The 15713-nt window shown below is 38.6% G+C and overlaps 1 protein-coding gene across 1 annotated transcript in view; it reads right to left on the reverse strand.

Moving 5' to 3' along the window:
• Positions 1–15713, reverse strand: part of LOC136863826 (chromatin-remodeling ATPase INO80) — a 396793-nt gene that overhangs the window by 95841 nt on the left and 285239 nt on the right. The window contains exon 29 of the mRNA XM_068226103.1: positions 12241–12313. Within this exon, the coding sequence (XP_068082204.1) occupies positions 12241–12313 (73 nt within the window). The remainder of the gene's footprint in view (positions 1–12240; positions 12314–15713) is intronic.

Below are 15713 nucleotides of genomic sequence, written 5' to 3' on the forward strand. Positions count from 1 at the left end.
CTACTGTTGCAGACACAAGCTGTCAGGAAACAGATTCAATTCCCAGGCTTCTCTCTCTCTCTCTTTTTAAATTCTTTTTTTATGCCATTTACAGTGGATGTGATATGACCACATACCTTTATGTTCCAAAGAGTGAATTTTTATTTGGTCAAGAAAAGGACCGTTTTTATCAGATGTTATGCTTCAATCAATCAATCAATCAATCAATCAATCAATCAATCAATCAATACTGATCTGCACTTAGGGCAGTCGCCCAGGTGACAGATTCCCTATCTGTTGTTTTCCTAGCCTTTTCTTAAATGATTTCAATGACATTGGAAATTTATAGAATATCTCCCTTGGTAAGTTATTCCAATCCCTAACTCCCCTTCCTATGAATGAATATTTGCCCCAATTTGTCCTCTTGTATTCCAACTTTATCTTCATATTGTGATCTTTCCTACTTTTAAAGATGCCACTCAAACTTATTTGTCTACTAATGTCATTCCATGCCATTTCTCCGCTGACAGCTCGGAACATACCACAAATCACAATATTGTAAGCATATTATAGCAAATTCAATACGGGTCTAATCATGAGATTAGTTACATGTAACATACCACTCAGTTGAGCAGCTCGTCTCCTTTCGCACAGTTCTTCCCAGTCCAAACTTTGCAACATTTTTGTAACACTACTCTTTTGTCGGAAATCACCCAGAACAAAATGAGCTGCTTTTCTTTGGATTTTTTCCAGTTCTTAAATCAAGTAATCTTGGTGAGGGTCCCATACACTGGAACCATACTCTAGTTGGGGTCTTACGTCCGACTCGTTGGCTGAATGGTCAGTGTACTGGCCTTCGGTTCAGAGGGTCCCGGGTTCGATTCCCGGCCAGGTCGGGAATTTTAACCTTAATTGGTTAACTCCAATGGCATGGGGGCTAGGTGTATGTGTTGTCTACTAGCTAGTTGCTTTACGTCGCACCGACTCAGATAGGTCTTATGGCGACGATGGGGCAGGATAGGGCTAGGAGTGGGAAGGAATCGGCCGTGGCCTTAATTAAGGAACAGCCCCAGCATTTGCCTGGTGTGAAAATGGGAAACCACGGAAAACCATTTTCAGGGCTGCCGATAGTGGGGTTCGAACCTACTATCTCCCGAATACTGGATACTGGCCGCAATTAAGCGACTGCAGCTATCGAGCTCGGTTATGTGTTGTCTTCATCATTATTTCATCCTCATTATGACGCGCAGGGCGCCTACGGGAGTCAAATAGAAAGACCTGCACCTGGCGAGCCGAACCCGTCCTGGGATATCCCGGCACTAAAAGCCATACAACATTTCAATTTTTTTTACCAGAGACTTATAAGCCCTCTCCTTTACATCCTTGCTACAACCCCTAAACACCCTCCTAACCATGTGCAGAGATCTGTATCCTTTATTTACAATCATATTTATGTGATTACCCCAATGAAGATCTTTCCTTATATTAATACCCAGATACTTACAATGGTCTCCAAGAGGAACTTTCACCCCATCAACGCAGTAATTAAAACTCAGAGGACTATTCCTATTTGTGAAACTCACAACCTGACTTTTAACCCCGTTTATCATCATACCATTGCCTACTGGCCATCTCACAACATTATAGAGGTCATTTTGCAGTTGCTGATAATCTTGTAATTTATTTATTACTCTATAGAGAATATCATCATCTGCATTCCACACTTTTACTCAAATCATTTATATATATACATAAGAAAACAAAGGTCCAATAATACTGCCTTCAGGAATTCCCCTCTTAATTATTACAGGGTCAGATAAAACTTCGCCTACTCTAATTCTCAGAGATCTATTTTCTAGAAATATAGCAACCCATTCAGTCACTCTTTTGTCTAGTCCAATTGCACTCATTTTTGCCAGTAGTCTCCCATGATCCACCCTATCAAATGCTTTAGACAGGTCAATCGCAATACAGTCCATTTGACCTCCAGAATCCAAAATATCTGCTATACCTTGCTAGAATCCTAACAAGTTAAGCTTCAGTGGAATAACCTTTCCTAAAACCGAATTGCCTTCTATCAAACCAGTTATTAATTTTGCAAACATGTCTAATGTAATCAGAAAGAATGCCTTCCCAAAGCTTACATGCAACCCATGTCAAACTTACTGGCCTGTAATTTTCAGCTTTATGTCTATCACCCCTTCCTTTATTCACAGGGGCTACTATAGGAACTCTCCATTCATTTGGTATAGCTCCTTCAACCAAACAATAATCAAATAAGTACTTCAGATATGGTACTATATCCCAACCCAATGTCTTTAGTATATCCCCAGAATTCTTATCAATTCCAGCCGCTTTTCTAGTTTTCAACTTTTGTATCTTATTGTAAATATCATTGTTATCATATGTAAATTTTCATACTTCTTTAGCATTAGTCACCTCCTCTATCTGGACATCTTCCTTGTAACCAACAACCTTTACATACTGCTGACTGAATACTTCTGCCTTTTGAAGATCCTCACATACACAATCTCCTTGTTCATTAATTATTCCTGGAATGTCCTTCTTGGAACCTGTTTCTGCCTTGAAGTACCTATACATACCCTTCCATTTTTCACTAAAATTTGTATGACTGCCAATTATACTTGCCATCATGTTATCCTTAGCTGCCTTCTTTGGTAGATTCAATTTCCTAGTACGTTCCTTCAATTTCTCCTTACTTCCACAACCATTTCTAACTATTTCTTTCCAATCTGCACCTCCTTCTTAGTCACTTTATTTCTCTATTTTAATAAGGTGGGTCTTTATCATTCTTTACCACCTTTAAAGGTACAAACCTGTTTTCACATTCCTCAACAATTTCTTTAAACCCATCCCAGAGTCTGTTTACATTCTTATTTCCGTTTTCCACCGATCATAACTTTTTTTAAACTGTCTCATGCCTGCTTTATCAGCCATATGGTACTGCCTAAAGGTCTATTCACACATATCCGTGATGTGTCAGTTCCGTGAAATTGCATCAGTGTCAGTGATGATTCATGTCGTTACTTTGAATCTGACTGTCATGTCCACACTTGTCCGGCGCAGTGCCGTATTTTCTGCGTCAGTACCAGTGCAGTATCCGTTCCGTGATATTGAGTATTGTCACAAACGATATTTTTGCTGTTTCACGGACGTGATCTGCTGTGAAATTTGTACACGCTAGTAAATATAAAATGAGCGATGTAAGTTCAATGTGTGTGGTTAAGTAAATATTTGTTTCATTGTTTTTGTACTGTATTATTCACTTACCTCAGACAAACTGTTAACCGTTCTCTCGGTGTTATCGCCTTTCTCTAGTGGGTGTCTTGTCGTTTTAAGTTAACTTCCAGTTTACTCAGCAATATGTTGAAACAATTTTCAGACATTCTGAAATATTCAAAATATTTAGTCTGATCATCAATTAGTTCCTTATACAGGGTAGCGAATTTGCCATCACGTTCTCTATTCTGCCATGCCTCATGTACCCACTTCCTTTTTTTAAGTGACGCTGTTCCTCTTCACCTAGAATTATAGCAATAGCCGCCAATTCCACATCCGTAAACTTTGACATCTCGGCAATCACTGAACTGAAACTGAAACAATACTGATATATGTGGATAGCCATCACAGAGATGTCACATATATCATGGAACTGATACGTCACGGCACTGACACGTCACGGATATGTGTGAATAGACCTTAATAGTCCTACTTTTAAAACCTTCCTTTCTATCACATTTATTTTCAACTACGACAAAAACCGCTTCGTGATCACTAATACCATCTATTACTTCGGTTTCTCTACAGAGCTCATCTGGTTTTATCAGCACCACATCCAGGATATTTTTCCCTCCAGTTGGTTCCATCATTTTCTGAATCAGCTATCCTTCCCATATTAGCTTATTTGCCATTTGTTGGTCATGCTTTCTGTCATTTGCATTTCCTTCCCAATTGACATTTGGTAAATTAAGATCTCCCGCTACAATCACATTCCTTTCCATGTCATTTCCCAAATAGCTGATTATCTTATCAAATAATTCTGAATCCGTGTCAGCGCTACCCTTTCCGGGTCTGTACACTCCAAAGACATCAAGTTGCCTATTATCTTTAGAAATGAGCTTTACACCTGGAATTTCATGTTTCTCATCTTTAACATTTTTGTAGCTTACAAATTCTTCTTTTGCCAGAATGAATACTCCCCCTCCCACCATTCCTATCCTATCTCTACGATACACACTCCAGTTCCGTGAGAAAATTTCTGCATCCATTATATCATTTCTCAGCCATGATTCAACTTCTATTACAATATCTGGTAAATATATATCTATTAAATTACTTAATTCTACTCCTTTCTTTACAATACTTCTACAGTTCAACACTAACATTTTTATGTCATCCCTACTTGACTTCCAGATCTCTGTTTCCTCATCACCGCTCCCTAGACAACCCCGTCTCCCTATTACCCTTCTAAACAAATTTCGTAACTTATATGTACCACTGCGGTTTAAGTGAAGGCCATCTGAGCGCAGATCCCTATCTCCTACCCACCCATTAGGATCTAGAAATTCCACTCGCAGTTTCCCACATACCCACTCCAGGGTCTCATTTAAATCCCCAATCACCCTCCAGTCAGTATCCCTCCTACACAGTATTCCACTGATAATCTCCGCTTTCTTAAACTTCACCCGTGCTGCATTTACCGGATCCCACACATCCCCAACTATGTTGGTACTTATATTAGCTTGCCTTACGTTGTTGGTACCAACGTGAAACACTACCACCTTCTGCTTCCCCTCCTCCTTCTATTCTACTTTTCACAGCATCTGCCTCAAACTAATTCCTGGATAACACTCTACCCTGGTTCCCTTTCTTCCACACACTTTTTCCATGTGTCTAACGATGGAATCCCCCATGACCAGAGCCTCAACCCTACCCACCTCCCTTGATCCCCTCCCCCCCTGGTCAGCCCAACCTTTCCTGATAGCTGCAGAAGCTACTTCCTCCTCCCTTTTCTCCCTCCATGACCCTGTTCCACCTGTCTTTTCCTATCCTCTACTCTACATTTCCCTTTCCTACCTTTTCCCTTCCTCCTACTTCCACACATCTCAGCAACACTTCCCTGTTCCTCATCTTCCTTCTGTTGCTCTATCTGGAGTGGGTCGTACTGATTTCTCACAGACACCTGTCCTGAATTCTGATCCTGAATAGAGCTCTTAGCCCGCAATCTCCGTACCCTTAGAACATTAGACCACCTGTCTTCTACAGTTCCCCCCTTTCCTTCCCATCCCTCCTTCCTTCATTCCTGTCTTCTGTGAGAATCCTAATTATCTCCCTCAAACTCTCCAACTCCTCCCTCATACCCCTTAATGCCTCGCCACACCCACATTTCCTACACTTGCACTCTGTAGCCATTCTTCACGGACAAAATGAAAAGAAAAGTAAAAGTAAAATAACTTGCTTTGTGCAAAAAAAAAAAAAATATATATTGTCTAGGATAGTACTCAAAGATCACACGACAATAAGGTAATTAATATACTACTACACTATAATACTACTTAGACGTATTCTATTTTTATCCTACAACACCCTAACAGATAAAAACTACTGTTAATTACTGAATACCAAAAGGCATACCCAAAAATTACACAATTCTGTACTGCAGTTAAGCCTCTCCTAATTACAAAAGCAGAATTTTAGTAAGAGAGTTTCTACAGATACCTCTACTATACCAAATTTTACAGTAATTTTACAATAATTTTACAAAATTTTACAATAATAAAAGAAGCACGCTAATGTCTAATAAGATATTACTCGTATACTACTGTACAGTACACTACAATAATTTTAAACTACGTTCAGACGTGTCCTAATTACAATACTGGTACTGTATGTCACTACTAAGCACAAACAGAAATTGAAATTGCAAGTTTGAAATTTGCACGAACTTCTGTACTCAAACTCTAATAGATACACATACAAAGATACACAAGAATATAGCAGGTAAGATACTGTACTATCTAAATATACTCTATATGAACTACAATTCTAAACTGAAATGTGGTTATATGAATTTTACCGCTGGTGGATTACTATTAATTTCCCTACTAAATTATTACCTTCGCGATAGTTTGAACGGATATCTATACGAAATACCGGGAAAGTTTCTGCGGAAGCTACGGTACTATTCCTTATCATAATCTGCCTTTGTAAGTATTATACCAACGAACCTAGAGATATCTACAAATACTTTTTAAGTTAATATTATTACCTAAGTATTTCCTAAACCTAAATGTGAAACAAGCTACACCTAGCTAGCCTACTTAACCTAGAAAACGTAATTTACTGAAGACCAACTTAATTACTTGTTATAAAATTGAAATAAATATCACCACTCCCAATTTCTACTAACAAGCACTAAATAACCACTATATAAATAGCACTAAATGAATCACAAACACAAAAAATTAAGCTATTTCAATAGATATTAACTACTTTATCACTACAATAATGCAAGAGCTCTCTCAACAGCCAACCGTTCACAAGCGCATCAACAATGAAGTCTTAAAACTCCCCACCCGTCTGGGAATCGAACCCGGTACCCTCTGAACCCAAGGCCTCAAACACTAACCACTCAGCCAACGAGTCGGACATGTACTGAGGATGGACTACAACACGATGATCTGCAAGTCTGCAAGCAATTAAGAAGCAAGGTAAACTACATATTCAGCACAACTAGTGCTCGAAATGTTGACCACCTTGGTTTATGCAGATTTCAGCATGACAATGTAAAGTCATTCTTGCTCATTGTAACATGTGAAATGTAACAGCTTGGTATTCCTCAGCTTAGTATTCCTCAAAAAATCAGATGCTGAACGTGACAAAATTTTCATGCTCCTGTGCACAGTGATCCCACAAGAAGTCAGGTGGTGTACGATCGAGTGATCTAGCAAGCTGGGGAATGAGTCCTCCCATTCCTATCCAGTTATTAGGATATGAAACATAAAGATGGTTCTGGACTACTACTGATCCGTGAGGTGGGGTTCTGTCCAGCTGAAACCACATTTGTAATCTGTTAAGCAGTGGTACATTCTCCAGCAACTCAGGCAGTTCATTCCAAAATGAAGGTAGCCTGTTCAAGTCAGACTGCCGTCGAAGGACTATTGTCCGATTAGGTAGTTGCCCTAGATTCCACACCAGATGTTTACACCCCACTGCACTTGGAATGCATCCTGTCATAACAAATGGGGAGCTTCTGCACTCTGATAGTGAATATTGTGCCTATTCACAGCCCCATTGTTGTGAAATCATGATTCATCAGAAAACAGGACTCTTGAGGTAACATCATTGGTCAGACTGTGTAATGCTCATTGACAAAATGTTGCTCAAGCATTGAAATCACATCTGTGGAGCTACTAGTGAAACTGCAGATGGTAGGGTGAAATTTATTGATATGCTGACTGACTGTTATGCGAATAATGCATATTTCTGCTAGTAATTATTCAAATAATTGTTAGTATGATCTTGTTACTATTTCTAGTGAAATTGAAAATATTACGTTAGAAGCATTGGTGATGGTAGGAGATGTAGAACATAACTTTGTTTGTAAAATGTTAGCCTGGAAATACGACACGGTCTAATATAGTTCCATTTACTAGAAATCCTAGTGTAAGGGTTGAATTATTACAAGAGGTCAGTGTGATGGACTGTTTCAAATTATTCCTAATAAATGATTATGTAAGTCTGATAGTGATCAAAACCAATTCTTATGCTAAAAAAGTGTGTTCAGAAACTTGTAAATAAAACTTCACGTACAAGGGCACAATTTTGGAAAGAAACCAATTCTTGTGAAATTTGGCAGTTTAAATTGCATTAATTTTGTTCGTGGGAATAATTCAAAAGCTGGAGATAAATATGTATTATTTACAAGACCGTAATGACAAAAATACCAATAAAACACCAAAAGAAAGGTAAAAAAAAAGTGTAAATACATTGTAAAGTAAGTTTCTAATAACCATTGAAGGTAATATGAATGTGCTACCTTCATTTTTCCACAATAACTGCCATTAATTCCTAGTTTCCTACAAATATATAATTTCCTCTGAAAAACTAGCAGAAGAGCTCTGTAAAGCCACCAAAGGAGTTAATTTTCATACAGAATTGTTGATGTATATTTTAATAAAAGTGCTTGCAAAAATTTCACTTGATAGCTCAACACTAGCAAGACTGCAGTGATTGTCATGGGCTATAACAGCTGACTGGTTCATGTCAAGTGTACTTTTTGCTAGTCTGCTATGAAAGTTCAAATTGTACTTATGTATTGAATTGTCATTGCCCCATGGTGTATGGGTAGCATGTCTGCATGCCTGGAGGTCCTTATTTGATTTTTAGCCTGTCTAAGGGATTTATTGATTATATTATTATTATTATTATTATTATTATTATTATTATTATTATTTTATTGGCTTCAAGTCCCACTAACTACTTTTACGGTTTTCGGAGACACTGAGGTGCTGGAATTTAGCCCCCAGGAGTTCTTTTGCATGCCAGTAAATCTGCTTACAAGAAGCCGACATATTTGAGCACCTTCAAATACCAACCTGCCAAGTTGGGGTCAGGAGGCCGGCCAGGCCACTCAATCTGGCGAGAAAAAATCTCTTCTGTGTCATCAGCTCATAGAAAATAGGCCAAGTGAACAAGCGATTGCGAGAAATAGTGTCCTAATTTAGGTTTCTGTACAATCCCCTGCGGCAACAGTATGGCCATAAGAAGCTTTATTTTGTCCTTATTTGTTCGAAAACGGTCTTGATCTCGATTCCTTCCATTTGTCTTACTAAACTGGGTTTTATGTGCGATTTCCTCCTCGGCATCTTTTGTCTGTTCAGCTATGTTCTGGAATATGTCGTCATGAAAAAGTAATTAAAATATTTTGCTCAGTTTTGTTTCCCCTAAAAATTCTCTCTTTACATCACGATGGAAATTTGGATCAAAGCGGGAATTTCTTTGTCCATTTTCAGCATAAGTTGATGAAGAACATGCAATGGTTGGATTGTAATCAGTATTATCGTCACAACTGTCACTGTCATGATCGCTACTTGAACTGGATTCGAACATGTGTTCTCTCTTTTGCGACTGCTGAACATTTGTATCAGCTACGACCAAACCCTGTATATTCGAGCCTGCAGTACTTACTCCAGGTAATTTTCTGTCACTTACGAATTCCCCTTCGGCAGAACTTGTTTCACTAATATCACAATTCTCCCCACTAAATTCCAACATTTCGTTTATCATGACCCGTAAGTCATCTTCCTCTAACAGTGGGGGCCGGTAATTCGTTATAGATATTTTAGCAGAAAAAATGTAAGACAAAGGATAGAATAGAACCCTGGTCTCAGCAGTTTGGACGGAAATCATAAAATATTACGGATGCATACGATAATAAAACGTCGTGTAACTCGTGATAAACACACACTCCAGTCGTGAAGGAAGGGGATAATAAATCAGGTCACAGTTCTAAAATGTCATCAGAGAGGTCTTTTCAGTGTCATAATCACTAGAAATCCCTTCAACAGCAATATTATTACATCCAAGGGATGATTAGCTAAAGCTTCAGCGCGGAGCTATTTGGCCTCGGGTTGTCCTTGCCCGAACTTCAGTTGCGTTCTTTATGTTGCAACTCATGGATGACACATTGGTATTGGGAGAACATAGTTGAAAAAATTCACTTCGGAGAGCAGACTCATCCGGAATACGCTGCTGAAAAGAAAATAAACCTCTGCAGGCAGGCAACTAAGAAAAAAAAAAAAATTTGAATCGGCAGATATATCCGCGTTCCCCACCGAGGAAGTGACTTATAGCCGCGGATCTCACTGCATCGCCCACCCAACGGGTTAATATCTCAAGGGGCTCATTTTATGAATAATATATGTAATTCTGTATGGATGTGAGAACAAAAGACAACTAAACTGAAACTGAGCACTCCTTTCTCACAAAAAACCCTGCAAACATCTTACACCCTGAAATTTTAAGGTAATTTTTTAAAGGAAAGGTTTCTTATTTTTTTTACAATTGGCTTTATGTTCCATCGACACAAGACACAGATAGGTCTTATGGCAACGATGGGACAGGAAAGGGCTAGGAGTGACAAGGAGTGGCCGTGGCCTTAATTAAGTTATAGCCCCAGTATTTGCCTAGTGTGAAAATGGGAAACCAAGGAAAACCATCTTCAGGGCTGCCGACAGTATGGTTCTAAAGGAAAGCAAATATGGTACACAAAAAAATCACTATTTAGCAATAATTACAAAGTCTGCAATGCAATTTCACAAAGCTTGCAACTTGTGAGTATTGCACTAAATGTTGAAGAGAAGTAGTTGGATTTCTCAGAAAGAAAATATTTGTGAGAAAGAAAAATTATTATCTTTATATACCAACCTCTGGTTAGTACAGAAGGCACTGAAATTGCTATAAAATAATAGCATATACCGTATTTACGCGAATAATCCCCGCATATTTTTTAAAAAAAATTCAGGCACGAAATTGGGGTGCGGGTTTTATTTGCGTCAAGGTTGCCAACACGCTCCTGGCTCACCTAGTTTTCGATGCCGAGTGTACAGTTATGCTTTGTGCAACTATAGATGGAAGAAAACTGTCCCCATATGTCATATTTAAACAGAAAACAATTCAGATTTTTAATTCTAAACAGACTTTACATTTTTTTTTAAATAGTACCATATTTTACTAGTAATTTAAATTCAAAATTTCTTTACGTAACGATAGAACGCGTCTTCCGGAATGTGCAGGGGTAGCTTTCCGCACTTTCACTCACTTCGGTGTGTCTATAGTGTGTTTCACAGTTGAAAATAAGAGTGAAATCGTAATTCTTTTGTATTCAGCGTTTTAAGGAAAGCCACAATATCACGTAGCAGGCAATACGCAGAAAAGCAGAATCCGCAAAAACTGGCGAGGGTTGGCATTTCTGAATTACAAGATGGCGGTTAATTCGAAATCACATAATTGGAAGTCCGATTTCTATCTTACAAAGACTTTGAATTAACAAGGTTTTACTGTATCGCAAAACTAACATCAGATTTTGCCGGTGTGTATTTCAAGTGTTTACACTGCACGAAAAGAATTATCCACCATCGGTCGTGTTACTGTCCAGTAAAGAGAGACCACGTGTGAGAAGTGTTTTAGGCCCGTGTTCACCAATGTCGGTAACTTTTGCTGTTATCTTAGATTTTCAAAACTCGGATATGTCATTATTTTGGATAACGCTCACTTCCGTATTCACCACAGAATTTATTATCTCGGTTTACCAAAACTAAGTTTTTGTTTCAATCTCAGTTTGAACCACATTTTTTCATACTGACGTACAGAAAACAAATGACTACGTGCTGCCGCCACTATTGAATTGTAAACAAGTTTTTGATTCCATCCGAGGTTTGCAAATAATTTGCATAAATTATATCTACTATTGAGCAGAAACGGAGAAAGAAGCCTAATATGACTTTCCAAGAGAGTGAATTGTTATTGAACTTGGTGGCAGAAAGCATTAACAAAGGAAATAAGAAAAACCAATTATAGCCTACACATTGTACGTCACTCAAAAAATAAGTCAGTATTCCTTCATTTTTCATTAAAAGTCACCCAGTCGTGTACCATACAAGATATTAACTATAATGGAGAATTCATTTTAGGCCTACCTATGTGCTGGGGATACCAGGTTATGTTCGAAAGCTTTAGAAAACCTAAAATGTGTCGGACGTTTATTAATTGCATAATCTTGATCATATTACTGGTCGCTGTGATTTTATCTTTCAATTAGATATTCCAGCCACCTACGGACGTTAGACGTGGAGTGTGACGAACTTGTAATTTAGGAGAGGATTCTAGTGATGAAAGAGACGATGAATCTTCCTATCTACAGCGAATCAAGCCTATTGCAAGTTCAGATTAATGAAATACCTGTCACGTAAGTAGGCCTACTTGCTCATTTTCACGGAAAATATATTTCATAGCAGTGATATTTGCGTGAAGACCACGTGGACCTCGCGGAGTGATATGAAATATTTGTTTATGCCTAAGTTACTCTTCAATGAAAGGAATTTTAGTTCATTTCATTTTTTTTTTTCAAAATTAGCCTTTCTAAAATGAGGGTGCGGGCACTATTCGACGGCGGAGATTATTCGGGTAAATACGGTAATTTAAATAGTGTCATTTCATCACATAACTGAATCAACTTACAGTATCTGCTGCCGTGAGATTAATGCCTAGACCACCAGCACGGGTACTCAGAAGGAACACGAATATATCTTCCCTGGGGAAAAAAAAAAAAGTAAAAGTAAAAGGTATATCGCTATAGAGTATAGACAATACAATAGTACATAAAAAGAGTCCTACTTCCTAACTCAAGGAACAGAGCAGATTTCTCAGACACTTACACATCTGATGATAGCAGATCAGTTTCTTGTAGCTATTACCAAGAAAAATACATGGGAGACCTACAGTGATTAATGGGAGATCTATAGTGAATAAGTGAGGTGACTAGTTTCAAAAGTAGACATCTGAATTTTAAATTTATTAAGAAAAATTAAAGAAAGAAAAAAACTGTTAAAATTAATATTGTAAGTGTAAAATTCAGGAAATGTTATGCAACTTTTGTTATAAACTGTAACATAAACATAAAAAATAAGGACAGAGGAAGATTCAGCACATTTAGGAGACATTTAGCATTTAATATTGCAGAGTCAAATTTTGGAAGTAAATTAATGGAAAATCATACTTTGGAACAAGCTTCTAGCATACATCGAGATTGGAATAAAACTTTAGACTTTCCTTAACAAGGATTATTTTAGCCACATGCTTTATGCACTCCCAATTTAATAAATACCCAAAATTTAATGTGAACACAGTTTCTAGCAAACTGAATAGAAAATAGTATGCAGTAGCATAATTAAACACAAGGAGCAGTAAGTCATATGGATTAGATTCTCAACTTGTAATCCACCTCCTGGGGTTCACAAATGAGTTCGTCTGTCATGTCACTTCCTGTCACATCATCTGGATCTACAGCCTTTTGTAATATTGAAGTTCTTTATTGTTCTTCCACTCTTCACTGCAATAAATTTCATGTGGCTATTTCTAGCTGGGTGCAGCCCTTGTAAGGCAGACCCTCCGATAAGGGTGGGCAGCATCTGCCATGTGTAGGTAACCGAGTGTTATTGTGGTGGAGGATAGTGTTATGTGTGGTGTGTGAGTTGCAGGGATGTTTGGGGACAGTACAAACACCCAGCCCTCGAGCCAATGGAATTAACCAACGAAGGTTAGAATCCCCGACCCGGCCGGGAACCAAACCCGGGACCCTCTGAACCGAAGGTCAGTACGCTGACCGTTCAGCCAACGAGTCGGACTTCACCGCAATGAAGAATCAGCAGTTTGTTCACATTATTTATCTTTCATTTCCTGGATGGCTACTTCAACGTATCACTTTAGTTTAGTTATCAGTTTAGCCACTCCTATAATTCTGCTCTCCACAAATATGTATGAAGGGTTTTCCTTTCCTAAACATGAATCTTTTGCAGAAATGAATTTTGTAATTATATGATGTTGGTGCTTTAAAAGAAGACTGTGCATTACTTTTCAAGTCATACAATGAACAATCAACAACTAACATGTTCACTGTGCCAAAATGCATGAAAATTTGAGTGAAGACTTGGTCTGGAGGTATGAATGAGTGGCCTACAATGGAAAATACAATTTCCACTTCTTTAACTTACGTGGGAGAATCATTATACAGCCAATAGAAAACCATTTCAATCATGATACTGCAGCCATCAGAAATCAAGTTTGTCACCTCTGCAAGATCAAGATGATTAGGTCCGTTATAAACACAGGAAGATCCTTTCTGACAAGATGATTCCATGATATAGATATTGATTCCTATAGGTAACCTGAAATATTTGTCCCGAATGAGTAAATTTATATTACCAATGTAGTTGGTCCGTTGTTGGACATTATACATTTTTCGAGTGAGCGAGTGAATGAGTGAGTTAGTTATCTAGTTAGTAAATTAGTCTGTTGTCGAGAATTCCTCAATTTTCTCATTTTCAGCGGGTGTAAGGTAAAACCCAACAGAATACCAGATTTGTAGTTCAGGAACGAGGCCTTGGTTTGGATGTTCATTTGCTCCACCACTATTATTATTTAAATTACAGTGATTCTCTGATGAACACTGGAACCCATTTATCGTTTTAATTCTTGAATAATTATTGCTATTCATTATGGTCATGATAAATGATTTTGGTACTAAACTGGAAAGGCTTGGCCAAGCCAGGGAAACTTTTAAGGATAGTAATTAAGAATCTTAGAAAGGGAGGGAGAAAGGAAATGAATAGTGTTTTGGGTAAACGAGGTAGCAGGTAGGGACCCTCATCGGAGGCAGCCCTGCCCAGGGAGTGGTGCCTCTGCCTATGTAAGTCCCAGTGCACACTGACCCGGTGTGTAACATCTGGTAAGGGCCCCAGATCAGGGTTAAGAGCAAAGACCTCAGTAGCGGAGAAGATGGACGTTGGAATGGTGGAGTTTGTGGAAGAGGCAGCCCGGTATTCGGGAAATAGTTTAAGTGCACTATTTATCAGCAGCGTCGATTTCCCATGTTATGGGCAGCTGCAAGGGTGTCTGTTACCCATGTAAGGGGTAGCCTGAATAACTGCTGGCAGTAGTTCTAAAATACCTTTGGGAATAGTGACCCTATCATAACAATAGCCTAAAATGGTGTTAATTACCAGCCTCGGAAAAAGTTAGGGCGTACCCTGCTAAAAGCAACGTGGATTTCTTGTGCTGGGGGAGCTGTGATAAGTGGGCAACCAGCGGTTAATATTATGAAGGTGGGAATAATAAATGTTGTGACCCTGACGGGAAAATCAGAGGAGTTGACGGACTATATGGAGAAAGAGAATGTCACAATGATGGAAGTGAGTGAGGTCAAGTGAAGGGGAAAGGGAGTGAAGAGAATGAGTAGAGGGTACACCTTATACTGGAGTGGAGGACATGAGGTAAAGAATGGAGTAGGGGTGGTTGTTAACAAAATCCTGGATAAAAATGGGACTAGGGTGAACTATGTCAGTGATAAAATAATCAGAGTATGACTACGAACAGAAGGAGGAGTGAAAGATTTCATCCAAGTTTATGCACCCCAAACTGAAAATAGTGAGGAAAATAGAGGAATTCTTGGAGACACTCGAGGAAGTAATCACCAATGTGGAAGCGATAGTCATGGGAGGCCTTAATGCGCAGGTTGGAAATGACAGAAATGGTAAAGAAGAAGTGATGGCCCATTTGGATATGGAGTAAGAAACAACGAGGGAGATAAGCTGATTGATTTTTGAGAGGGAAATGGAATGATTGTGGGTAACACTTGGTTAAGAATGAAGAATAGACGAGAGATAATTAGATATGGCTGGAGCGAAAGAAGGACAAAAACTGTTTATTACTTTTTTGGTTGAGAAAATAAATCGTAAACCGTTGATGTAACAGCACTACCAGATGAAGGATTTGATGGAGACCACATAGTAGTGGTAGCAAAGTTGAAAAATAGGTAAAATTATGAGAGTACTGAGCTCGATAGCTGCAGTCGCTTAAGTGCGACCAGTATCCAGTATTTGGGAGATAGTGGGTTCGAGCCCCACTGTCGGCAGCCCTGAAGATGGTTTTCCGTG

The sequence above is a fragment of the Anabrus simplex genome, chromosome 2 (assembly GCF_040414725.1).
Source record: "Anabrus simplex isolate iqAnaSimp1 chromosome 2, ASM4041472v1, whole genome shotgun sequence".
NCBI lineage: Eukaryota > Metazoa > Arthropoda > Insecta > Orthoptera > Tettigoniidae > Anabrus > Anabrus simplex.